The 26,280-nt window shown below is 38.0% G+C and overlaps 1 protein-coding gene across 2 annotated transcripts in view; it reads right to left on the reverse strand.

The window, feature by feature from the left end:
• Window positions 1–21,362, reverse strand: part of LOC149076713 (uncharacterized) — a 39,547-nt gene extending 18,185 nt beyond the window's left edge. The window contains exons 1-5 of one of the 2 annotated variants that reach the window (XM_089244340.1): window positions 21,028–21,362; window positions 12,917–13,090; window positions 11,330–11,494; window positions 6,580–6,750; window positions 2,569–2,703 (exon numbers count right to left, since the gene is read on the reverse strand). In XM_089244340.1, the coding sequence (XP_089100466.1) occupies window positions 2,569–2,703; window positions 6,580–6,750; window positions 11,330–11,494; window positions 12,917–13,090; window positions 21,028–21,139 (757 nt within the window). In that variant the 5' untranslated portion in view covers window positions 21,140–21,362. Of the gene's footprint in view, window positions 1–2,568; window positions 2,704–6,579; window positions 6,751–11,329; window positions 11,495–12,916; window positions 13,094–21,027 lie in introns of both variants that reach the window. The other variant, XM_089244339.1, reaches the window with a different exon arrangement.
• Window positions 21,363–26,280: the final 4,918 nt, after the last annotated feature.

Here is a 26,280-nt window from a genome sequence, read left to right on the forward strand (position 1 = left end):
AACGGCTTTTAAGCATTTTTTAAATTGAAACTATACCTCTACGATGGGCGGTTGATGAGATAAAGGCCGCATTAGCACTTACAGAACACCTTGTATATAGGCTAGCAGAAATACCCGGCGCTTCCATTATAAAGGAATAAACTGTTATTATGGCAGCATTAAAGATGTGACAAACCATTGTAAAGGCATATATTCACGTCTGAAACGCATTATTGGAAACCACGGTAACCAAAGTAAGCGTTCCGAAAGTAATTGTTGAGGCCCCAAAACTATTGTTGCTCGACAGTTTTTCGCCCATTTCGGGCATTTGCGACGACGAAGGCTCTGACGAAGTTTTAAAGTAGCCTACGGTTCAATCCCGGACCTGTTTGGTATATATGCAAAATCTGGCGATGATCGGTTTGAAACTGTAGATTTGTATAAAGAACATACATACATACTTTCACATTTATATATAAGAAGACTAGCTATAATACTCGGCGTTGCCCGGGGTTTTTTCAATGAGGCTTTTTTGGATCACCTGATATCTCCCTCTACTCTTTCTTTGAGGGACATGCAAACCGTGTCTAAGTTCACCAATATGGCGACTTCCTGCGCGGCTCATGAAAGAAACAAATCTAGATTTACAGAAACGTAAAAAAAAAAATTTTTTTTTTCTTTTTTCAAAGGGTGTTAGGTATTTCGATTCCGCCCTTTGAACTTATCTATCTCTGCCTGTTTCTGCTTCAAAAAATGCTTAATTAAAGCTGTGGAATTTTTTCGATGAACTTTTTACGGGCCCATAATTAATTTTAAAGCAACCTAAACTATATGTGAATTTATGCAGTTGAATATTAAAAGACAATACGGAGACATTCATTTTCATGCTTGAGTGGATATAAATAAAAAGTTGAAATCAATGTTATTGCATGGATATCCAACTCAAAAGTATATATATATATACATAGGTCCGGCTAATTACTTCATATTTAATCTCCTGGGTTTCGTATATCTCTAAGCGAACTCAATATTTCAAAAATCGAGAATTCAATACAATTTTTAAAATTATTGATGGGGCGGAAAATCCCACTAATTTCCGCATTTCTACAGTAAAATCGACAATTTTAGCACTGATTTCTATGAGGATCACCCTTTCCCTGACTCTCAAAGCGATGCTGATGATGATTATGACGTCTATTCAAAAAGCCTCATTACTGAGAGTATATTGAAAATGTGGCAAACCATTATAAAGGCATAAACTATCATACATATACTAACAGGATTAAAGAAGTGACAAACCATTGTAAAGGCATATACACGTCTGAAACGCATTGCTAGGGAACCACGGTAACCAAAGTAAACGTTCGGAAAGTGATTGTTGAGGCCCAAAAACCATTGTTGCCGGACAGTTTTTTGCCCATTTGGGGCATTTGCCCTGGGCTGACGAAATTTTAAAGTAGCCTATCGTTCAAGTCGGGGTATATATGCAAAATTTGGCGACGATCGATCTAAAATTGTAGATTTGTATAGAGAACATACACACACAGACAGACAGAAAATCAATTTTATATATATAGATAGATATACATTAAAAAGGCAGCTTAAAAGGCAACTACTTTACGATCAAGGAACTAATATTGCGTCCAAATGCCTGTGGAATAAATTTAAATCAGCTCTCTCTATTTTCTTTCCTCTCTACTCATCCCTACGAGGCTTTGTTGTAACTCTACGAAGTTGTTCTTTTACCTTCTTTTTATTTCTATGCAATTATTAGTGATTTTTTCTCCACATATGATGTATCCTTCTACCATATACATATAAGAGCGAAAGAGAACAGGTAGGGTGAGGGTGAAGAGAGAAATTCATTTCTCTCAGTTAGATTAGGACAAGGATACCATGTTTATCTCCCATTCATCAAACAAAGATCACCCCACCCCCGTGGATCGGAATGGCATAGCGCTGTGGGTGTGGACCCGCCTTGGGAAAGAACTCAACAAAAAAGCCAGCTGATTTCGTGGTTCGAACGCGCCCGAGTGGCGCAGTGGTAAGATGTTCGTCTTCCACTATGAAAATTGCCTTCAAGGTCCACGGGCCCCGATCTGGGCAATAACATCATAAACAAGTTCTTCACGTGGGGTGATCACCGACACATGGCGCCTTCATTTCCCACCCAATTCCACGGGTTGGAAATTGCCGTAGGGCGATATATCACCGGAGTTCGTGTGCGGTTTAATTAGTTCGGCTCGTGAATTTTTTTTTTATTGTATTCGATTCCAAAGATGAATTCGAAAAAATTGCAAAAGGCTTTTTTCGAATGAAAGACCGCGCATTGAAGTTGGGAAACCAATTTTATCTGACCACCAGTTTATCCGGGAAGCGATCCCGGGTCATGGCCAGTAATTGTGGTACAACTCAAAAAGAAAAGAAAAATTGTATTTTTTTGCACAATAGAGCAATTGATGGGAACAAAAATCTTTAAGCTATTTTTTTTTCCCAAAAGTAACTTTTTTAAATTGTGCCATTATGGCAGCCATGACGTAGTAAGTTAACATTGTATTCACATACGACGTAATCTGGTCAGTTAATTACCTGTTCCATTCCCATACATGTGATACCAGAAAACAAAACATCCTGGACTGGAACTTGGAGGGTACACCGGGGAGAAGAGCCTGGCCACGTCGTTTTCTTTTTGAGGCGTAGAGGCTTCCAAATACATGTAAAAACCTTGAAAGAAAGGTTTAGAAAAGACATTTTTTTTGATTATTATTATTCATTCCAACTACAGAAGGGAATTCCGTTGCAGTTGAAGGGGGGGTGAAACACAAAACGAACGAAAATAGAAAACAAGAGTGAAATTATAACTAATAACTGAATGAATGTGAATAAAATAAGCGCACAAAAATAGATATCTCTTGGAGGGAATTTCGCATAAAAATATATAAATGATTTGAAAATACAGTCGACGCCGCTTATCAGAATTACGGATAACGTTACCCTTTTGTATTTTTATCACTTTTGCAAGGAACGGAACAGACCAATACTATAATATAGGAAAAATTCGGTTTAGCTGTATGAACTTCGGATAATGCTATACATTTTTTTTCCGTCGAAAGGGTTTTTTTTTGCTGCTGCATTGTGTGTGAAGCTGAACAGTGTTACAAAAAACAATTGTTATTTTTTTTTTTTTTTTGGTGCGCAGAATTTGATTTAGACTATATTTGGTGTGCTGATTTCCAATACGAAAACAGTTTTTCTCTATCAGCTCTAGTTTTTGAAATTCAGCATAGCTCAAATATGCAATATTTTAACATTGAGTAGTAGTTAAGTATTTTTATGTAGACTCGTTTTCCTCTGCTTTTTTCTTCCTGCTCCGTGTGTCCAAGTTAAATGTGTGCTGTCCGGCTGTCGCATGGTCGTGGAACAATCCGGATCTAAATAAAGATTTAAGTGTTTTTTTAATCTATTCTCTAGGATTTTTATTCCGCAAATCACGAACAACTACATAAATTATAAAGTTCTTAGGGCTGAATATGCAGAAAAGAAAAAATGGCATCCAGTCGAAGAAGTTGTAATGATCATCCTGATGTACTTTGCTACAGACGTAGTGAATACACCCTAAAAGAGAACGGTAAAGCCATTTTTCTGATTTTGTGAAAAGAGCTTGACTTGGGTATTTTGGCGTTAAACTTGGTGACCAAGATAAAGTTTGTACTCCACACACAGTGTGTAAAACTTGTACATAACATCTATGACTGTGGACTAATGGGAAGAGAAGGGGTCTAAATGGGGTCAATATATCCATTGCTCGCTCAACTAAAATGAAAGAGGAATACGATGGTATGATGGAATACACTTTGGTCATAGAAAAGATACCCTTCACAAACATCAATGATTTGTATGGACTTGAAAATGATTAACTTTCTTCTTGGTCAGCAAGGGGGCTATACGAAATATCATTGCTTCGTGTGCCTATGGAATAGCAAAGCCTAACAATACGGCTGGATAGGAAAAGAGTGGCATACGAGAGAGAACATGGTTGTTGGAGAAAGAAATGCCGTTCGTGAACCCTTAGCCAGACGAGACAGAATCATCTCGCTTCCGTTGCGTATAAAGCTAGGGAACAGTCCATGAAAGCTCTTGATCACAGGACAGCCCTTTCTTTGCATACATAGGACAAAAAATGCCTGGAATAAGTACAGAAAAACTTAAAGCTGGAATTTTTGATGGTCCTCAAATCATATAGCTCATAAATTATCCTTATTTCGTAGATTCCATGAACGAGACAGTGTGGATCTCATTTGCCTTATTCCCGGAAAATCTAGGTGATACTATGGTACTAGTGAGAAACAAGATGAACGATTTCACCAGCACATAAAAGCAATGGTAAACCGATACCAGGGCAGATGGGATACTCATATGGGAGTACATTACAGTTGAAATCTGTAGAGACCGCGTAAACAAAGTTCATTTAAGAATTCCAAACAAAAGAAGCTTTCGGAGTGGAAAAAAATAACTTTTCCTGTTGTTTTTATCTGATTTTTTTCATTTCTGATTTTTAATTAAGCTATTGAGTTTTTCAAGAGTTTTGCTGTGTCTTTCTTTTTCTTCAATTTAATGTGTTAACGTTATTTTCATGTCTCACAAACAAGAGCTGATGGGCGAAAACTAATGTCATATTCGATGATTGTACGTACGATAGAGGAGCAGCTTGCTGTTGTCTGATTTTTGTGGGCAAAAGGACTGGATGCAAAGAATATTCACATAGAAATGTTTCCTGTTTATGGGAAGAAATGTTTATCGCGTATAAAGCAGTGTGCAATCTGGTCGAGAGATTTTCTCAAGGCCGCTCAAAAATTCGTTACAATGATCACGAAGCGGTGTCCCATTTTGATTGAGGCAGAATCAACAATACAGCAGGAGGGGGAATCGATCGACATAAAGGTTGCTTAACACAGGAGACCATTCAAAAATTTGGTTGGAAACTTCTTCAGCATCCAATCATACAGCCTCGGCTTAGATTTTCATATTAGCCCACTAAAAAACTACGTTGGAGGCAAACACTTTGCAGATGATGAAAAGGTTCAAGATGAGAGAGAGTTCAATGCGGCTGAGGCAACCCAAAGAATTTTATGCAGCTAGTATTGATGCACTTACAAAACGATGGGATAGGTGCATAAATATTGCTGGAGATTATGTTGAGATATAATTTTGAACTGATTATCACTGTAAGTTATTTTTTAATTATCTTTTGTGACTTACTTAATGACTCCCTCGTACATTAGACTGTTTCATTCTAACGCATCACATGGCTGATTAACAGAAATTCAGAATTTCAGCTTAAAGGGGGAAAAAAGGGCCCCGTTTTAGAATAGAATAAAAAAAAAGATGGAACATTGTAACATTTTGCAACCAATTAAGTGGGAAAGAAAAACAGTTGTCATGTGTTACCAATACCTGTTTACCATACATCCCGTTCAACCAAACGGGATGTATGGTCACTGTACTAGTAAACGGGACTTTTCGGTATGGTTATCATTTGGTTATTGTTATCAGAAACTCTGAGTCTCAATGTGATTACATTAAGCGGCGTGGACTGTTTCTCAATATAAAAAGGAATAAATATCTATACACATAAAATAACATGTCCTGACTGATTCATCATCGCCGAGCCGAAACCGCTGCAGCGACGAATATGATATACGGTTAAAGTTTTATTTTATAACTAGCTATATAATTCGCGGCGCTGCGCGGGTTTTCTTCAATTATTGGGAAGATTGAAGAAGTGACAAACCATTATACAGGAATGAACTAATACTTTGCAACATTAAAGAAATGACAGACCATTGTAAAGGCATATGCACGTCGGGAAAACATTGCTAGGGAACCACGGTAACCAAAGTAAACGTTCGGAAAGTGATTGTTGAGGCCCAAAAACCATTGTTGCCGAAACCATTGTTCCGAAAGGGGTCATTCAAGTATTACGTAAGCAGATTTTCAGCCATTTTTGGCCCCTCCCCCCTTGTCAGCAAAAGTCAGCAAAACACTGACCCCCCTCCTCCCCTGTCAGCAAAATTTCGTCAGCAGCTTAGAATATTTCATATCTTTAAAAGGGGGTGGTTGATGACGTAAGCAACCTTCAACCCCCCTCCTCCCATGTCATCAAAAGTCAGCAAATCCAAAACCCTCTCCCCCTTTGATGCTGACGTAATACTTGAATGACCCCAAAGTGGTTGTTGAGGCCCAGGAACCATTGCTGCCCGACGGGTTTTACTCATTTCGGGAATATTTTCCCAGCTCTGACAAACTTTTAAAGTAGCCTATCGTTCAATCTCATATCTCATATGTTCGCAAAAAATTAGCATGTGCAGTATAATGTACCCATAAAAACGCCTTCTATTGATGAATGATTTAACTGATTTTTTCTGGCGAGAGATTTTGAGACTATGACTTCCAGTTACACCCATCCTTCGAGAAGGTTCTAAATTGCATACGTGATGAGTGCGTGCGTGTGATTGAACTTACATGAATTCATTTGATGGTACACTTTCGTTAATAAATACGCAGTTCGACCTACAGCTGCAAGAGAGAAATCATACGCACCTGCTTTTCCAGGTCCAAAAGTGTGATCTCCGGATGGACCAGTTCCGAAATGACCCGAAGGAGTTATAAACTGGTTTCTTCTCCAGTCCACGTCGTGACTAGGATCCTGAGTCCATCCGCATAAATCCGATTCCTCGAAATCGCAAGAGAAAGTCGGCTCCTGAGTCGCAACTGAATAAAATAAACGTCCATAATCATCAAATTTATGATCCCATATTCACTTGAGCATTCGATTCCATTGCACAAAAATAAATTATCAGTTTGTTAGAAACAAGGAAAAATAGTGCGAGAGGTTCGTTTTATGCTTAATTAGATCGGACTGGAGACATTTTGGCTCGAGATTGAAATCACCAGTCGGCCAATAAACTTAGTGCCGCAATAAAAGAGCTATTGAAAAATAAACTGGTAATACAGTTTATTATATACTGCGCGGTTCACCTCCGCAGAGAGCAGGTTTACACACCTTCAATTTGATGTCATAAGAAAAAATAATTCTGAAGAGTATAATTTCCCTGCTCTCTAAAATTTTAAGGAAACGTTTTGGAAAAAGCGAGATATTTTTTTATGAAAAACAGGGGAAATAAATTCTATTTCAAAAAAATGAACTTTTCGAAGGAGTATTTTCACACTCCTGAACGAAATTTGGAGGAATAAAATTCAATGTTGTTGCGTGAATCACGCATCTAGATGTATATTGGTGAACACTACTTCAACATGATATTTATGTAGCGTGAAAATTAAAGCATTTACCATCGTCCTTTCAAAATATGGAAGACAGGTGGCAGCACTTCAACAACACGAAACAATGAGAATTATGACAACATAAGTACGCTAATGGCCACACATACACTCAGCACACATTCCAGCATATGCCAATCCGTTAGAAATTCCTCAGAGGAACGCATACGTCGTGCATGTACGGTTAAGTAGTACTACTGTATAGTTCTTTAGTAGTGGTGGCAGCAGGTAAATTGAACTCTGTTGATGGGAGAACCGCAAAAGTCTAGCATTTGCTTTCAGTTCAATGAACACTCCACGTTAACAGTCACTTTCTTGAATCCCGTGGAACAGAACTACTAGTAAACCGCATTTATACCTCATCCATATTCCTCTGGACTTTTAACAAATTGGCACATGTTGGAATGTGCATGTACGTGTTGTGAACCTACCGAAAAATCACGTCTGCCAACAGATCCGCCTCTGATTTATTGAGCAATTTTTAATTTTGCAAAAGCTATAGGACTAGCTTATAAAAGTTATCTGTCGAGCATCACGTGACCACAACTGTCTTAACGAGTTCCCTCAAGCATTCTTCATGACTAATTTTAATTAATGGCAAAATTAAAAAATATATTGCATTCATATGCAAATTAATAAAAAATTTCAATAGTTTAGAACTCTTGACTTCGGGGGGGGGGGGCTCTTTTCTTGGGCAATGCGATCATAATCGAACACATAAATTACCTTTTACGTATGAAATTATCTGCATTGCTATATGTTTTACGATTCCCTCGGTTACCGAGTCTCCAAAAAAAAATAGGGGTAGTTGGTCCGATTTTCAATTCAACTCCTGTCTGGGGTCCTTTACAGGCATATATCTTGAGGCATACATCGTAAGCCACTGATACATGTACCATTATCATTACTATGGGAATTGCTAACGAATCTGTGTATGCCGGAACGTATTGTGAGTACGTATGTATAAGGCCCTTGACGTATTACGACGTCAGAGTTATGCGCATTTTGTGTGTGAGAAGTGACGCCATCTGTCCTCATATTGATATAAGAAAGCTTGTTTAAAAAAAAATCACTAATTTTTTAAATAGTTCTTTCGGGGCATGTTAAATTATTCTGGGGGGGGGGGAGGAATAGTCACACGAAACGAAACAAACTCGTGCTAACCTATTTTTTTATTTTCGCGCACGTAAAAGAATCGTGAAATTCGTAACTCAGTCAATCGCTAACCAATGATATTTTGGAAATGCACGAGATATATATATCCGTGCCTGCAATAAACGAGTTCAAATGCGAGTTTTTTTTCTGGTTTTTTTTAATGGCTATTATTGTTCCCGTCGTAGGAATTTGCTTGGAACTTTCGATTCAAACCAATTACGAGCATGTGCTCGTTTTTATACATTGGAATCATTATATAATAAATCCCGAGTGAATTTCTATTCATCGGAAATTGGTTCCAACAAAACTTCGTAAAATAAGACGAAACGACGTCCAGAATATAACTAATAAACTGGAATTAATGTCTCTGTATCTGGTATTAAATGAATGGGGCGTTTCCCCTTGGAAATGTCTCGACGCACACCTGTAGCCGTCTCCAGAAGTGGGGAGGAGTCTTTTTTTTCAATCGGTGGAGGATCACTTAATGTTTACGGCGTCAATTTTTAATAAGACTGTTGCTCCTGCTCCCCCCGTCGGTGCCGAATGACGTCATTCCTCCGTTGCCGCGGTAACGCATGTTGCAAACGTCCCGTGAGAAATCGCTAGGCTCGTGCACAGCAGCAGCGGCTTCCGATGCACGACTGGCGAGCGTGCGTGCAACGTATTCAAAAGCATGAACGACACATGCGTGCAAACAACGTATACGGCATATATATATGTACGTTGTGCCACGAATCTCAGAGATGCGTCCACCTCTGACATTTTAGAAGTACTACAGGAAAGAGAATCTTCTTCGTTCGGCGTTAAAAATGATCGCGATGCAAATTTAATCAAGTGGGGGTGTGAAGCAATCACGTCACTTTCTTTAATCCCGTAGCAAAACATTCGCTCGTAAATGGCTTCGCTTACTTATTTAAGATGCAATAAACTAAATTAATAGTTATTGTCCTTATTTCACTTCCCCGATGTAATTTCTGGTGCAAAGCGGATCAAAAACTCGCGCATTTTCTGCGCGAAACCTTATGGCTAGTTTTATGGCAAATGAAAACGGCACTTTGCCACTATTTGCCTCGTTCCTTATCCGTACATTCATTTCTGCGCTTTGCAAAAACACCCGCTTCCCGACATAAAAATTTTTAAAAATGAGAAAATTAGTACTCCTCGGACTGGAAAAAATAAAGCCACACACCGTACATGCAACAGTCCAAAATTAGACTAGAATTAAACTAGAATATGCTAATTTTGGTAGTTTTGTTTAGAGACGCTACCGTAAATGTTTTACGCCAGTAATTCCAATTCAATGAGCTCCATTGGAAAGTCGGGAGTTTGTTGAAAAGAATTTTTCCACCGTTTAATCATTCTGTAGATCAGGGGTTTCAGACTTTTTGCAATCGTGGCAGCCGAGTATTACTAGCGGAGGAAGGCTTTGGGAGTTATGCATCGCAATTTGAAAACACCCATACTTTTTTGATTATCCGATTGAAACATGATTTAACGCGTCGACGTTTTCTTTAATAATTTGTCGGTTAGCTCCGGGAGGGGGATGGTTGGGCCCCATAACTTGCTCTTTGCATACGCCAGTATCACCACCATCGTGATAAGACATGATGGATCAGCTGAGATAACGCTAGTGGCGCCAGTACATAGAATAAACTAGAATAAGGGGACGGACCTGAAAAAGAGGTTTTGCTACGATATATTGGGTGACGTCGTAAAGTGATACAACGACGAATCATTATCATCTGATGACATCACGAGAAATTTTGCGTTATTCAGTTGAAATATATCGTTTTCGCAACTTCTGTAGCATTGTGTGTGTGATCAGCAACAACTACATGTGCAATTGTGCACGCCTGTCTCGTGTCATTTTGAGAGTTCAACGTCTTTTTTTTACACACCAAAAAATATTTCGGAAATAAATTTCGAGCATGTGCACATGCTTATTCGCCTCGAAATGTGTATGTGAAACGAAAGGGGCATAGACACAGACATAGGCATACGCATGCAGATCATTTTTCTTCTTTATCATTGTAAAAGGTGCGTTCCATAAGAACTTGGAGCAGAATCATAGAAAAAGACCAAGAAATATAATTTATTCTTTCACAAAGTATCTTCCCTCAGATGATATGCAATATTTCAATCCATCGTTCAATCCATTTTCCAAAGCAAGTAGAGAAGACTATTTCTGGAAGCTGCCTCAGTGAGCCCTGCACAAAAAAATTCTACTAGTTCCCAACTCTTCCTCGATATGTGTTGTCACAAACTTTTCAAACTGAAACGTAATATGTAGTAAATGTAATATTGAAATCATGCCACACCCCGGATCTCGCACCGTAGGATTTCTGGCTGTTTCTGACGTTGAAGATCTCCGTGGGAGAATTATTAGTTATTTCAGCTGTGTAGGGCTCACTGAGACAGCTTCCAGGAAAAAGCCTCCTCTACTTGCTTTGAAAAGAGGGATTGAACGGTAAGACAATTGCATATCATCTGATGGATGATACTTTGAAAAAGAACAAATTATTTTTTTCTGTGTACCTATATTTATATTTATTGTACCTATACATACTTAGATTCTCCTAATCCAGAATTTCAAGACCTAATACATCGAGGAAGCCGGTGCAGTAACCACGATGTTGTAATTAGGTGGTGGTACAGGGTAACTCATGGAAAAGAAGAAACATAAGTAAGTGAATCTATGACAGTTTGCGTCGCGAAATGTTTCCTTTAAACCGAACTGGGGCCGATAACGAAAATGGCTTCCGCCTTATTATTTCAGTGTAGTTACGATTAGAAGACTTTAGTTGTGGCTATCAAAGTGAAAAAAGGGGGGCGAGAGAGATGAATGGGGCTGACTCACCTTCGCAAATGGGGGCGGCTTCGCTCCATTTGGAACCGTCGCAATAGAGTGACGAAGGTCCGTGCCGAATGTAACCGGGTAGACAATCATAGATGAGAAGAGCCCCGCGGTACATGTCCGTCACTTTGCTGTTCTCTGGCTTCGGAAGCCTGTAGCAACCGGCGGCTTGAGATAAACAAAATAAAACCATTATTTGCATTTCTCCGAATGTTAATTTTAAAATAAAATACCGAAAATGCATCAGAAAACGTACGTCTCGTTGCAAATTTATTAAATTCGGGTTTAGTCGAGAGGAAAGTCTTCTGTTTATACTCGTATATAAGCCGAGTTGAACACAAATTACGGTAATTGCTACACAAGGCCATCTGAGCTCCAAAAGGATCTGCGGCAGTGCCCAGGTGAGCCCTACTTGAAAGTGTTTCTAAAAAAATATTTGGAACTATCCATTGTCACAATACTGACAGCAGGGATAGCGGACAGTTTCATCATCCTTGGATAAGTCGCCATCTGCTGGTGGCAATATCAGTATTGTGAGCTTTCGCCCGAGTTAGAGCCGACAGTCCATGTACGATCCCATTCAGCGCACACGAGCTCTAAGAAAAGATTGATATTCGTTGCCTTTGTAGTCTAGTGCGCTCACTCGGCAAATGAGAGGACGTGAGTTCGATTCCCCGTAACGGCAGTTGAAAATTTTCTTTCTTTCTTGAATTCATCTTCCCATCAGCCAGCTGTCGTAAACCTTCGTAAACGTGTTATTGTTGTGTCACGTAGAGTGTCGGCCGAATAAATTTAGGAGGGGAAAAAGATTCTTAAGGTTTTTAATTATTATTCATTGTAACCTTTATATATCTCACAAATATACATTTTATATCCACTAAAATATGTCTGATTTTGGAGGTGGTTAGCTTATATGAGGGTTTTAGATTAATTGCCTATTTGGTGACCTCAAGTGGAAGGAAGGTCGACTTATACACGAGTATATACGGTATTCATATTTTCCAATATTCAAATGTGGTGTTACTCGTGATTTTTTTTTTCTTTCTTTCTTATCAGAAAGGAGACCGGCTCGAAGTTGGAAAACGTAGGACATCAACTTCAGCTGGCCATCAATGTGGGGATCGCCTAGACTTCGCGATACAATTGAATTACTATTCCCACACATAGGCTGCGGCTCTGAGATACCTGGGAGACTGTCCAACCATAGAGGCATTAGGTATGCACACTCCTAGAAATGCGTGCGCAGCTTCCATACTCATTGAAAAGCGTAAAAGATGAGTAGTTCTCTAGAAATATCTCCCTCGTATAATTGTGCCATGACTACTTTTTTTGAATTTGTTCATTAGTTTGATCGGTTTTGTTTTTTTTCCCTGCCATTGCTACTTAGTACCTCCTGAATGACCTGCTACGTGCACCCAGGAATACGTGCAACACAGGTTGGTTGGGAAAACGAGAGTAAATCATCCAAAGTTGAAAGAGTTTTCAAATTCGAAACAGCGCTAAAAGTCAGTTTCAGTTCGATAATATGTATAACAGGCCGGTAAAAAAAATAGGCGTCGATGGGAATGAGTGAAAACCAGAACGACTTACATACGCATATAGGAACATCGTTGTTCCACTGTCCTCTGACGCAAGTGGCGAATCTTTTGCCGACCAACTCGTAGCCGACGTTGCAGGCGAACTTGGCTATTCGGCCCCTAGATCTCATTTTCACTCGTCCGTTCTTCAACTTGTCACGAATCCACGGGCACCTGCCCCACGATGCTGCTGCGTCAAAAAAAAACAAACAATTTCAACAAAGACACACGTAATTATGGCGTTGAGATAAAACTTAAAAATAATTTTCATTATATGTATCACAACATTTTACGAACAATAATGCATGACTTTCTTCCATTGTGTAATTATGCGTTGAGTATTCTCTTCTCGAGGGAAAGTTACCAAAAATAAATGGAAAGAAAAATAGAGGAATATATGGAATGCACTAACTTCGAATGACAATATACACAGAGATCTCGTATGATGCTAATGATGCTGTCAGTGTCATCCAATACTAGCTATCAATACGATGTCCACCATTCGCATAATGCATTCACTCGAATGCTCTATCACAGCGGTTCTCAACCTTTTTTTGACTCGCGGAACCCTTTCTGGTATATAATTTCCATGGAGGAGCCCCGTAGGCCTATTTTTCATTCATTCATCAAAATTACTGTTTTATTATTATTATTCAAAAATACTTATAATTACTTTTTCCGAATTTACTGGTTTTTTTTGTATTTTTCTCGAGCTGCCGTGGAGCCGCAAGGGATCCGCGGTGAACCGGTTGAGAACCGCTGCTCTATCAGATTCGGATTGGGAGAGCGGGCTCACGTAATTGTCATTTTAAGCTAGAGATGGCGTTGGCTGACCTCTCTTTGTGGATAAGACTCTACTCTGCGAGACAACGGGTGGGCTTTGCGAGGGCGGACATCTTCCGCCCGCAATACACATGCCGAACAGTGAGCGCTCCATAAAATCTGACCATCAGGGGAAACACACGCATATGTTTGTTCGTCTACCATCTAATCTAACTGAAAAGGTATGCCAGCATCGAGTCCTGGTCGCATGCGCGAGCGTCCAATTTAAATAGCGGCGCGTCCAGGAATCGTTTTTACGTCGTTGTAGACTGTGCAATGACGTCAGTGCCTGCCACTTCCAACAACTTTTGTAATAATTATTCAAATAAATCTTTTTGTAGTTATTATCGTACATTTTGTCGTTCCAGCGTGACGTTCGACGTTCCAACGTCAAAACCTGCATGCGATTTTCACCCTCTCAACGTGGTTTGCGACACCATGTTCCATTGCCATTTTTGTTCCTCTTGATGTCTACTAGCAATCCTCTGAATTTGTCGGACCATTAACAGAACACCCTGTATAATGTATAATTTGAATAATACTTACATGCTCGGATACGATTCGGGAAATTCATACTGGCTGTCGCTTATATCTGCTCAAGTTTTTGAAGATCGACACTATCGAGAGATTTTTTTTTTAATATTCAAATACTGTGAAAATATATACCACCATCTATAACGATAACCACCTATGTTATGATCTGTCATCCTGATGCTCTTTTCAGCGTGTTATGTTCCATTTATAACGACACGTTTCTCCGGTCCCTTAAGTATCGTTATGAGGGTGTTTCACTATGTTTTACTTTGTCGGGAACTATCAATAGCTTCGTACCGTATATAAATTTACTAAAAATCAATAGAGCAGTGCCAGTGTATTTGGCAGGAATTTTTGTGTTTACTCTCAGAGTAAAATATCATAAGAAAATAAGAAATACGATTTTTTACGACAGACTTAGATAAATTAGATATAACTGGAAGCACAGCAATTGATCTATAGTTATCGAAATCACCAGACCTGAGAATCGTTGTCACAGTAGCTGTCTTCAAGCCTTAGGAAAAACGCGCGATTCGTTACAGAGCGAATCCGGAAAAATTTGTTTTTCAATGAAGAATTTCTACAACTTTTAGAATCAAATGTCAGATTTCATAAGAGATTTAAAATTCTCGAGAGAATAATCTTTAGGAGAATATTCTCATCTAGAAAAATATTCGTGAATATTCTCTGGAACGACTACTATTACAAATAATTTGAGGATATTCCTATTATTCCCAATGAGAATATTCTCCAGTTATTTGTAATAGTTGTTTCAGAGAAGATTCTCAATAACATTTATAACAATGTATATTATAACAAATATTCTTTGTAAATAACTTTCAATTTATATACGGAATATTGAGATAATATTGATGAATATTGAGAATATTTTCATCGACGGGAATACTGGGGAATATTCTCTGGAAGGTGACTATTATTTAAATAACTTGAGAATATTCTTATTATTCTCGATGAGTTATTTTTATAGATGTAAAATTCTCTCTGTAATAATCTTTTGAAAGATTCTCGAGAATATTCTTTGAAGTTACAATAACGTCACCTTATTTTTCTTTGGTAATGAATGTCTCCAAAATTAAAAAATATGGCACATATGCATCACAATGTATCATAATATGCTATGTTTATGAATAATTAAAATATATTTGCAAATAATGGTAAATTGATTATATTTACATTTGTGAGAGAAGAAAGCTATACTTTGTTACTTTCCTGCAAACAAAAGTAGCTATACAAAAAATATCCTCATTCTCAGACGATACGGAGCTGTTCAAAACGGGTATTCGGACTAATTATTCACAATTGCTTGAAATTGAATATAGAGCAGTTTCTCAACCTTTCTGAATCTCGGGACCAGAAAAATGTCTGAAACAATTAGACGGACCACAAACTTGAAACATGGTGCTGTCCCGTATTTTACTTGACTGCCAGAATGGCCAGATTTTTGGTTGTTCCGACTATTTTATACACTTGCACCGTTTTTTTCAACGAAGTTTATTTGAATTTGTAAGCATTACTAAACTCGGTTGCTGATGATAGTTTTTATAGCTTATAAATCATATTTTCATAATTATGGCTACATTTATATTAACAGCGATTTCTAATATTCCTTCATTTCCTAAGAATTTGTCATTTTTCAGCAATTTTAGCAACTATTGTTGATTTATGGTTACGTTTTGCCAACACTTATGGCAACGTTTTTGGTGACAAACGACGATGTCTTGTATTATGCCGTACTTTACTTAATGCAATATGGTCACCAAGTTATGACGAATGTTTGTTTCAAAAAATACATATTTTTTACTGCGTTTGCAGTAGTTTTATTTGAGCAAATTATGCAATATTTAGCAAATCTGTAGTAAGTTGCATTTTTGGCTACAACTCGTGATATTTAGGGTCACAAAATTTCCCACATTTTCCTCGGTGACGCCAAGTATGAAGTTGTAATTTTTAGTTGAACCCATAGGACATCACTAATATCAATTACACCAATCAAACAATTTTATAACTGATTTATACGTAAATTATCAAGTCTGCCTGCGGACCTCCTGCAGCATCGTCGCGGACCATAGGTTGAGAAACACTGGAATAGAGTAAAGAAAAAGCAATGATAAAGGTAAATGGTGAGAAAAATCTTGGGTCAAAATTTATCTAATTTCAAAAGAAATTTTTTAATCTTTAACTACTTTACGATCAGAGGACGTAATATTACGTCCAAATGCCAGGGCAAGAATTCAAACAAGAGAATTCACTATGTTTTCTTTCCTCTCTCCAGACGACCCAGAAGCTTTGTTGCAACCTTACAATTTTTTTTTTCCTTCTGGTTCTTTGTATACCCTGATAGTGATTTTTTTCCCTCACATATGATGTATCTTTCTTATAAGAGTGAAAGAGAACAAGTAAAAAGAAATGTAACTTTATACCTGCATTCTTATCACCTTATCTTTTATACTGCCTTACTCTTTTATTTGTGGTTTTTTTTCTTCCCTTTTTCTAACGCGTGGTTAGGTTAGGACAAGGTTGCTACATTTATGGCCGATTCGTCAAATAGAGAGCATCCGAATTTCTTGCCAATTCGCTTGCAAGCGAAGGTGTTAAAGGTTTCCAAAATCTTCATAACCAAAACTTTTGGAACCTCTCACCATGACAGAGAATATTCTCCAACTAAAACTTGTCATTATGAGATGATCATGTTCTAAATCTTTCAGGCAATGAAAACTGAATTATATTTCATATTATAAAGAAAATTAGTAAATTTCTTCATTATTGAAAGAAAAAAAGAATATTCTCGAATATTCTTCAATTTCTACATCCAGGAGAATATTCTCGGAGAACGAGAATAAAATATTCTTTCATCTCTAATTTCGATTTACTTGGAGGGAAGTTAGATAATACAATTTGGACTGCATTATTCTGCATCTCTGGAAATGCTATCAAATGAGGTCAAATATTGCTGTGAACATCCGAAAGAAATTTCTGGTTATGGCTGCTGATCCTAATATAAACGAGCAGAATAAGAAAAAAGTAATAATAATAATAATAATAAGAGTAGTTTCTTCAAAATATCACAAACGTCTGAAAAAGAACGAAACGAAAAGACTTTTGCGAAAGTGTTTTAAACGCATCCTTCGTGTAATAAACATGAGTCTCGTGTTTTCCAAGTCTTTTTCAAACTGGATACTTTTAAAATTCATATGAAATATATTTCTTCATATCTCAACGTTCGCTGCTCGTTCGCACAAAATTCAAGTCCCAAAATTTTCGAGTGATGTGTGGCTCATATTATTTTTCTTTCTCTTTTTTTTACCAAATCGATTTTTGGTCGCTTGAAGATAAGACACCGCAAGACAACAAAATTTATCCGATTGTTAGTATGCGTTCGTTGGGATCGAAACGTTTCTTTTACGATATTAAGCCATGACGATATCGGCCGTATGAGGATGAAAGAGTGATGAATGAAAAAATTATCAAATTTCTTCTCCTTTTTTTCCTGTACGGGGGAGTCGACTGAATGATAATACTTATCAGTTAGATCTGGTTATTTTCTATATTTTAAGGTCTTGTTCTCACGTGCTATCTAAATAATGTGTTTCGTTATTATTACGTGGCTGATATTGCTGATGAGACAAATCTGCGTTCTTTAGAAAGCTCAGGGCTGCAAACAACAATCTGAATCTCTAATTGAGAATTAATGTTCGGTCGCAAGTTCGAACTGTTATCGCAAGAAAAACGTATTATCAAATAGTTATGGACCATGTAATGCCTGTACGATATCGTATATTTGTATGAAGGATATCGGACGTTATAGATTATTTGCCTAGCCGTAGTCCAGCCATCGTCAGACATGAGCCGAAGGTCAATCGATCATATGAAATGGAAATTTATGGTTAGACGACATATTAATTACCAGACCAAAACGGAAAAACACAACGCGCGAGAGCTTCCTTTCTTTCAAGGACTACCGTTAACAATGAACTAATGAACTCGTAACCGCCAATCAAAAACCTGACAACACAAGCAAGGTTTAAATCATTTAGACGACGAAACAGAATAGGAATTTGTACAAAAACGATCCGAAAGAAATATATCTCATACAACATCTCATGAAATGTTAAAACTTTTTTTGCTCAAGTGCATTCTAACTTCAAAACATCAATTTGTCGAACGCAGGTGTTATAATGGCATTTTGCATACCATTACGTTTGGTCAAAAATACCTGACGATAATTTTGTGAGAACAAATTCCTATCGCGTAAGAGACATTACTTGTAGTGAAGAAAAGATCAAATATATATACAGCAGATCCAGCTTACAACGTTTTTCAAAAAATCGGCATGAAAAAACGTTGTAAGCGAGAAAAAGCTTTAAACGGGAAACCTTAATGAGAATTTATTAGAGTTAAGACCACGAAATAAGACCACGTCTACTGAGCGGGAAAAATAAATTTCATCAACCAAGCTATAAACATTTGTTTCAAGAAATTAAAACATCTCAGAAACTCTCGAGAACCAGTTCATGAAATGCTGAAGTTAGAAAGCCCAACTTTACAGTATGCATTTTACAAATTTGCATTTCCATCTTCTAGAGCTGAGGTGCACAACCTTCGGCACGCGGACTAAATGCTGTTCACCAAGGTGTTCCTGTAGAAAAGTAACGATACACACACGATAAATGCCTAAGCTGACAATAATTCTTATCTAGATCCATACGAGGTATCGCCAATTATCGCAAAAAATTATCAAATGCAAGTAAAGTTGCCAATTATAGCCAAAAAAATTCGAAGCCTAGTAAAGTTGCCATCTATGACTGAAATTGCTGAAAAATCGCCATTGACGGAAAATAAAGGGCTGATGAAAGTGACGATGGATAAAAATGTAATTCACCAAAAAAGCATGTATGTTCGACAACGTAAGATGAATATATTTGCATGACTATATGATTAATTACGATAGAATCACAATTATCATGATAAAATTTTTTAAGCCGTGTAAATAATCTTAATCTTGATTTCAAAAATTCAAGAAAGCCTTGTTAAAAATAAGAGAAAAAAACGGGACATTTTATAAGAAAAATAGGATGGCGAAAATTACGTAAATGTCTCGTAAAATACGGGTCATATGGTCATTCACTCATACATACGCGTTTGCGTTTCGCAGACTGAAAAAGTTGTGCACCCCTTTTCTAGAGCATATTGGACACGAGCTAAATCTTGATGGCAAATGGAATTTTCCATCTCCATACAAGCCTTCAACTTCTGAAAAATGGCATGCCTGTGAAGTCAATCCAGCGTGCAACCGCGCGCTCGCGCGTTCTAACAATTGTAACGTACAGGATGGCGTCCGCACCATTTATTCACTGTGACGCAAATTTGCATGCGGTTTCTTCTTGCCAGGTTACATTTGCATGCATGGTGTTCTTTTTCTCCCGATAAATTTCAACAGAAATGCCGTTTTAACGTTTGCGGAGCATCCGTTTCGAAACTCGCTAGTGCGTTTGCGTTTCATGTTAGACCATGCATTCTTTGATGACAATTGTTCGTATTGGTTTGTGCTATCACCTCTTGAAGTTTTTCCCATCTTTTCTGAATCACCCTGTATACCAGAAAGTGCTGCGCGGGTCAAAAAAGGTTGAGGAAACAACCTTTGGTTGATTAATTTGCATTTTCATCTTCTAAGAGATGGAATTATACAGAAATCCCGTAAATTTTTACTTCCAAAAATTTCATAAACTGCTCTCGCAAGTTTCTCGGATGTTCTACTATTTTCGACAAACGCATAGACTATATTGACAGGGAAGAAAACGATAATTAAAGGCACCGGACTTCCATCATCGTCGTCAGCTGAAATGAGTTGTCTAACTTCGAGTCACAAATGCGAACCGGACTCCCCTTGAAAAAACAAAACTCCACAGTGACATTTTTTAATGCGACAGACACGCAACATGATACTTACGAAACACAAGACTTCGGTCATCCCCCACTTCCACTCCGAATTTTCAAAACAGATGGCAGCACTTCGAACAAAAATAAAAAAAACCAGGCACATCTCAGACCACTCATAAATGCATTAGGGACACAAACCCACACATGAATGGTCTCTTCGCTTTCTCCTAGTCATCCTTCCGCTTTTCCTGGGATTAATTCGTTCTGGCATAGAATATACGCCGAAAAAATCGTGTCACGATTGAGGGAGTGCATAGAAGAGCCATTAAAATACTAGTGGGTATGCGAGGCTTGAGCTATGAAGAGTGACCTCATTCTTTGAATGAACATAGGTGCCAGAGAGATATGACCGGAGATATTTGATTTTTAATGGGTCGAATATTATGGACCATGAAATATGTACTGCATGGTCAATTAAATTCTGCGACTACGAGACACCAGTATCAATGGGTATAATTCTAGATTGCTGTGCCACAAGTTTTTTTTCTGAGTTGTGAACGCATGGAATAGTTTACCATCTGTTGCCGCGAATTACATCACAATAGACATCTTCAAGATGAAATTTGACTAGTTTTTGGTGGGAGTAATGGAGAAATTATCCCTACTTTCATGAATGACAATCACATATTTTTATATGCAGTTGTATGATGCCTGTTGAATCAAAGGTTCTACCGCTGACAAGGGACGAATAAGAGAGATTATTCGCTTTCGCTGTATTCTGGGAACAAAATTTGCCGTTCAAAAGAGCTGTAGTTGTTTTATGAAGAAGAAAAAACTGATTTTTTTTAAATAAATATAATACTAACTTACGCTTTATTTCATCCTCGTAATCACTGCTGATTGCCATAGCCGTAGTCCACGAATTGAAGAAGCACAGCACAAAAACAACAGTGAACAGGCTCCTTGATATCAATTTATCCATCGAAGGGAATAAATAATATATAAAAAAAATTATCTATTTCGGTGCAAATGATATCGTTCTACTCAGAAGACTTTCTCTCTGCTCACCATCAATAAAACTCGAGTTTCGGTATGAATTTCCTAACGCATTCCGAGTCTCTCTACTTTGCTAACAGTACCAGCAAAAATAAACGTCCAAACAAACGAAAACATAGCTCAAGCTGCAGTTAATTTTTTTTTCTTCTATGGGATTCGGCTGAAGGAAGTCGGCTTGGCCACAGGGCCTCCGTTTTCCGGATATCCGTCAGGAAGAAATTGGAAATTACGATACGCTCATGCACACGCAACATCGTTAACAGAAACATTTCGAAAGCAATTGGAAGCGAATCTCCCGAGTCTCGTGTGCTTTCAAATATACTTTCCCAATTCTAATCATTAAATTCTTGACGTTAAAGAATTTTACGTCTGGGTAAGATAATATTTCGGAAAATATCAGGAATCGACAAATAAATACAAATACATTTGCTATACGAGCAAGACCTCCGCAGGCAAAATACTCAGCGAAAAAGATGAAATGTATGTACACAATTGAAAAAGTTGCCAAAACATGATTTGTTTCATTTGGTTCCATAAGGCATATGCCTATAAAATTTCCCCTAAACCAAGAGAACAAAATAACGTGATAAGTTTGATCGAAGGATGTGAAAAAAAAAACATGAATAATTAAAATTTAACCATAACCGGAGAAAATATTAATAATTCTCTATACAATAGGGTGTGTCCAAAATTTATGTTGGAGATTTTTTAATTTCAAACTCTTTATGATCTTATTTAGAAAAACTACTGTTGAGATGTAGATCCGTTATTAATAGGTTAAAACTTAATTTTTACTAACGTTTTTCTTCATTTTAGATGTGGACACACGTTTTGTTGAATTTAGAAAAGTCTCACCAAACGCCCGTCGAAAAGGAACGAGAGTTGTTGAGAACGTTAAAAGACGAATTATTAAATACCTCTCCTCCAAATAAAAAAAAAGATTGCAAAAGAGGGAGCGTATGCGGAAATACCAAAACTAGTTCAAAAAACCTGAAAGCTCATAGTCGAGCACCGACTATGCACTTTCGGGGTTTTTTGTGAATGAGAATTTCGTTGTTGGGAATTTATCCCGTTATTAAAGATGTTCTTGGTGTTTGAGAACTAAGGGGGCGGGGCTAACTGCCCCGGGACGACAATTTTAGGGGGGGGGGAGAAACAAAAAAGCACTGTTGTAAAATTATTGAATTTCACAGTGGAGAGGGAGGCAAAATCATCTTGCCCCACCCCATAAAAATTGCAGTTACGACCTTGATTTGCGGATTCGTAACGAGAAGTAGAATTTCGTGAAAGAAGAAAAAAAGATATACATTTCACACACACAATACTCCGCTAAGCGTAAAAGGTAGCGCTTACGACGACAACAACAAAAAGTTTTCTCTTATTTTAACCAATACACAATGTGGAAAAGGGAACAACAAATAAGAACTGCAACTAGAATGACATAGTGTACTCATATACAAGTGATGTCGAAAGGGGATCCATATTTCATTTGTCTTCGGGAAAGTCAATTTACCTTGCGAAGGAGTTATTTTTATATGAGCCATGCAGCGTTTCTTTCATTCTTCTTATGACCGTATTTTCTGGTAAAAATCAAACCGCAAATCACGGCAATTCCGCCTCCAGACCAACCATGACCCCCGCTCTGTCCCCTTTAAAATATATACTCAGCACCGCCAACCGTCATGACCATACGCTCGGCAGGTTCGCTGATCATTTATAAAGACATTCACTAAAAGTTTCACTCATGCTCAAAAAACACCAGTGCGCACGTGTGTGTGCGTGTATAATGGCTATTTCATTTTTTCGAACGAGGGAAAAAAATAGTAATCGAGGAAGACATATTTGCTAGTGTGTTATCCTCCTAGTTAGTGCAGGAATTCTCTGAAATGTTTACGTTGCCAACACGGGTGGAAAAGGGAGTAGGATTTCATATATCTGGTGGCATAGTGTCGAAGCACCTAAAAGTACCACAACGATTCAGAATCACTGTGCTATTCACCTACTAGTACGTGTCATTCCGTTCTAGAAAAGATAGATTATTCACTACCTGTGGCCCCGTATATCATCGCGCATCTTGAATTTATTTTCACATACCATATAAGCGGATTATTTCGTGTTCGGTGATAAAGGATGCATACAAATTCGCAGGTTATTCAGATACGAAATTTTCCGATTTTCGAAATCCGAACTATTCAAAATTTGCTCCTCGTAGTAAAAAAAAGGATTTAAATTTCCTAGATATTCTGCTGGTTCAACGACTATATCGCTAATCAATCACACATTATCGTTCGCTCTTCATCTGAACATCTGAAAAGAAACTGACAGAAAGCTGCTTATATAATTAATTATATGAACTGTTTTTGAGTAGTCCGTTCGACTTTCCTTGGTCGGGATTCTCGATCTTGACAGGACGCGGGAAGTCTTATCGACGTCCGTTTCCGAATGTAAAAATTTGAACGTCCACGCCAAATGACATGACCACCAAGAGTAACGTCGTGCCGAAGAAAAACAGAATTCCTCTCCACCCTTATATCTTCTCCAAGATCACCGTTCAGCATGAATTCTGTAGAAAGTATCGACTTATTCCGCAATGTATTCACGAGTATTATCATCAGTTCAGGGAGACTGGATGTCTTTGCAGACGAAAAAGTCCTGTGCTACCAGGTACACGAAATGTTGAGCAATCAAGCACTGAAGAGAATGCTGAAAGATTGATAGATCTTCCAACTTTCAACCTACGCAGCCTGAGAAAAATCGACTCACAGCATGACAGTAATGAAAGTAGCGTGCCTTACAAACACTGAAGCCTAGTGATGAGCTAAAATTACTGAAATTCTGTCCCTTTACATGCTAGAAAGGCAGACAGTTTTCACATCCAACTCCCATAGAACAAGGGTTCCTTAACCTTTTTGAGTTCTTTGAGCCCCCTTCCCCCACCATGCGAAAAAAAACCAACGACGATGGGGCTCCTTTAACAGAATAATATTCTGTTAATGAAAGAAACAATAAGGCGACCGTTTTTTCATTCAAGCTGTCTGGCTCCCCTGAAATATCTCTAAAAAGACTCCCGAGGGAGGCGTGAACGAACACCTGATTGAGCTAACCCGATCGATTAACCGATCAATCGGACCAGCCCTAGTATTTTTTGAAAGCAAGTCATGAGAGGGGTCGAGAGATAAATTGGAATGGAGGTAGTTCCACAGCCCAGGTGGGCCTTCAGAAAAATCACTTTGCATGGAGAGGCCGCAAGATGCTGTTAATAAGACAACCTTGATGTAGCATTCCTCCCCTACTAATAAGATCTAGTACTGTGATTTTCAGACGCATGTAAATTGGTAAGGGCTGGTACTTCCACTCTGGTATGGGGACCCTCATGATTTTTTCTGCCTCAAAATGTTAGCAGCATTTTTTCATTGACTAACGAAACATATTTGACCTTAATCGCAGGGGACCCCAAAATTTTTGCTTTACCCGGGGAGCCCCATATCAAAGGCCATGGCATCAGAACATCACCTTGCCGGGGCCGCATGATACTGTGTGTGGGTGTGTAGGAGGCGCAACGTCGTTTGGTAATCGAACTCGCAAGTTAAATATCGATTTTTAATTATTCACTTGTTTTATTTACAATTAATACAATTATTAATACCAATACTGGGAGCGTGTGACGAACGTGTCGATAAGACGAATGTAAACAAATAACAGTGATGGTTGGCTTTGACTCCAAAAATTACACTTGTTGCCACATTATACTAAATAATAACGAGAATCAAAAATGCTTACATTTACAAGCAGAAAACAACTCTCTCAAACGATCATTGTACGAGACGAACGATAGATTAACTTCATTGGGAATATTTTCATTGGAAACTAAAAGCAGAGGATGTAACATCGAAATAAATGGAGTGCCCGAGGACAGAAATGAAAATATTGAACACATTGTTGAAACCATAAAAATGTGCGATTCTCATCGGAGCAATCCAGAATTCAATGGATAAATAAAGCGAAGGTAGGAAATCTGACAGCTGAAAACATCGACCCAAAGTTCGGCTCGCGAAAGATATATGTAAATGAACGCCGACAGCCCTGTATAATTACTATTGTATTGTGTATATGTAAATGAACATTTACCCGTGGCTGTAAAGAAATTGTTCTATTGTGCAAGAAAATTCAAAGTGGAAAACAACTATACTTCCGGGAAGATTCTCTCTCTCTCTCTCTCTCTCATTAGGAAAACTCCATCATCCAGAGTGATACGAGTATGGAACGAGGATTTTTCGAGTCACTTACAAATTAAGGACAATGAAAGTGATGCTTCTGGACAATCGGAACAATCTACACCATTGCAAGGTAATGAATGATAATTCAGAGACATGTTTTTGTTGATATATTTCCCCTCTAGAACTAAAAACTACGCGTTTAATCAAATTGAAAAGACATTCAATTTCCGATGGTTATACATGATATGTTTTTTTTATTATACAGGGTGATTATAAAAAAACTATCCCGACATATGGGCCCCTAACTAATCATACCATTCACAGAAACTGAATGAAATTTTGGCATAAGGTATTTTGATGTATGCGCTCAAGAATGATATGGAAAACAACAGTGTCACTCTAACAGTTACGGTTACAGTGAGAAAATATCAAATGGCAACACCAAGTTTTTTGTATTGGAATGTGATCTCCATTGTGAAAAACCCTAAATAGCGTTCGAACGGCAACTGTAGCATGAAAATCACCGGCGGTAGATAGGCTAAAAGTGAGGACTACCAATAAGGATAGAGAAGCAGCATAAAATAAAGCATTTTATTGTGTTTCACAAATTTTCCACATGACCTCGTGGAGGACTAATCAGGCTGGGATCTCAGCCGAAGAAACGGTGTGACGAATGAAACGAACATTAAAGCTCTGGTGCACGGCAAAATCCTTTTTACTTTTTCCTTGCCTAGCTCCGGGGATTTTCGTGCTACAGGTGCCATTCCAACGCTATTTAGTGTTTTTCAGTATGGAGATCGCATTCCAATACAAAAAACTTGGTGTTGCCATTTGATATTTTCGAAATTTT

The sequence above is a fragment of the Pholcus phalangioides genome, unplaced genomic scaffold (assembly GCF_987345545.1).
Source record: "Pholcus phalangioides strain wild (caught in Gottingen) unplaced genomic scaffold, Ppha-v1.0 ptg000015l_1, whole genome shotgun sequence".
Classification (NCBI taxonomy): domain Eukaryota; kingdom Metazoa; phylum Arthropoda; class Arachnida; order Araneae; family Pholcidae; genus Pholcus; species Pholcus phalangioides.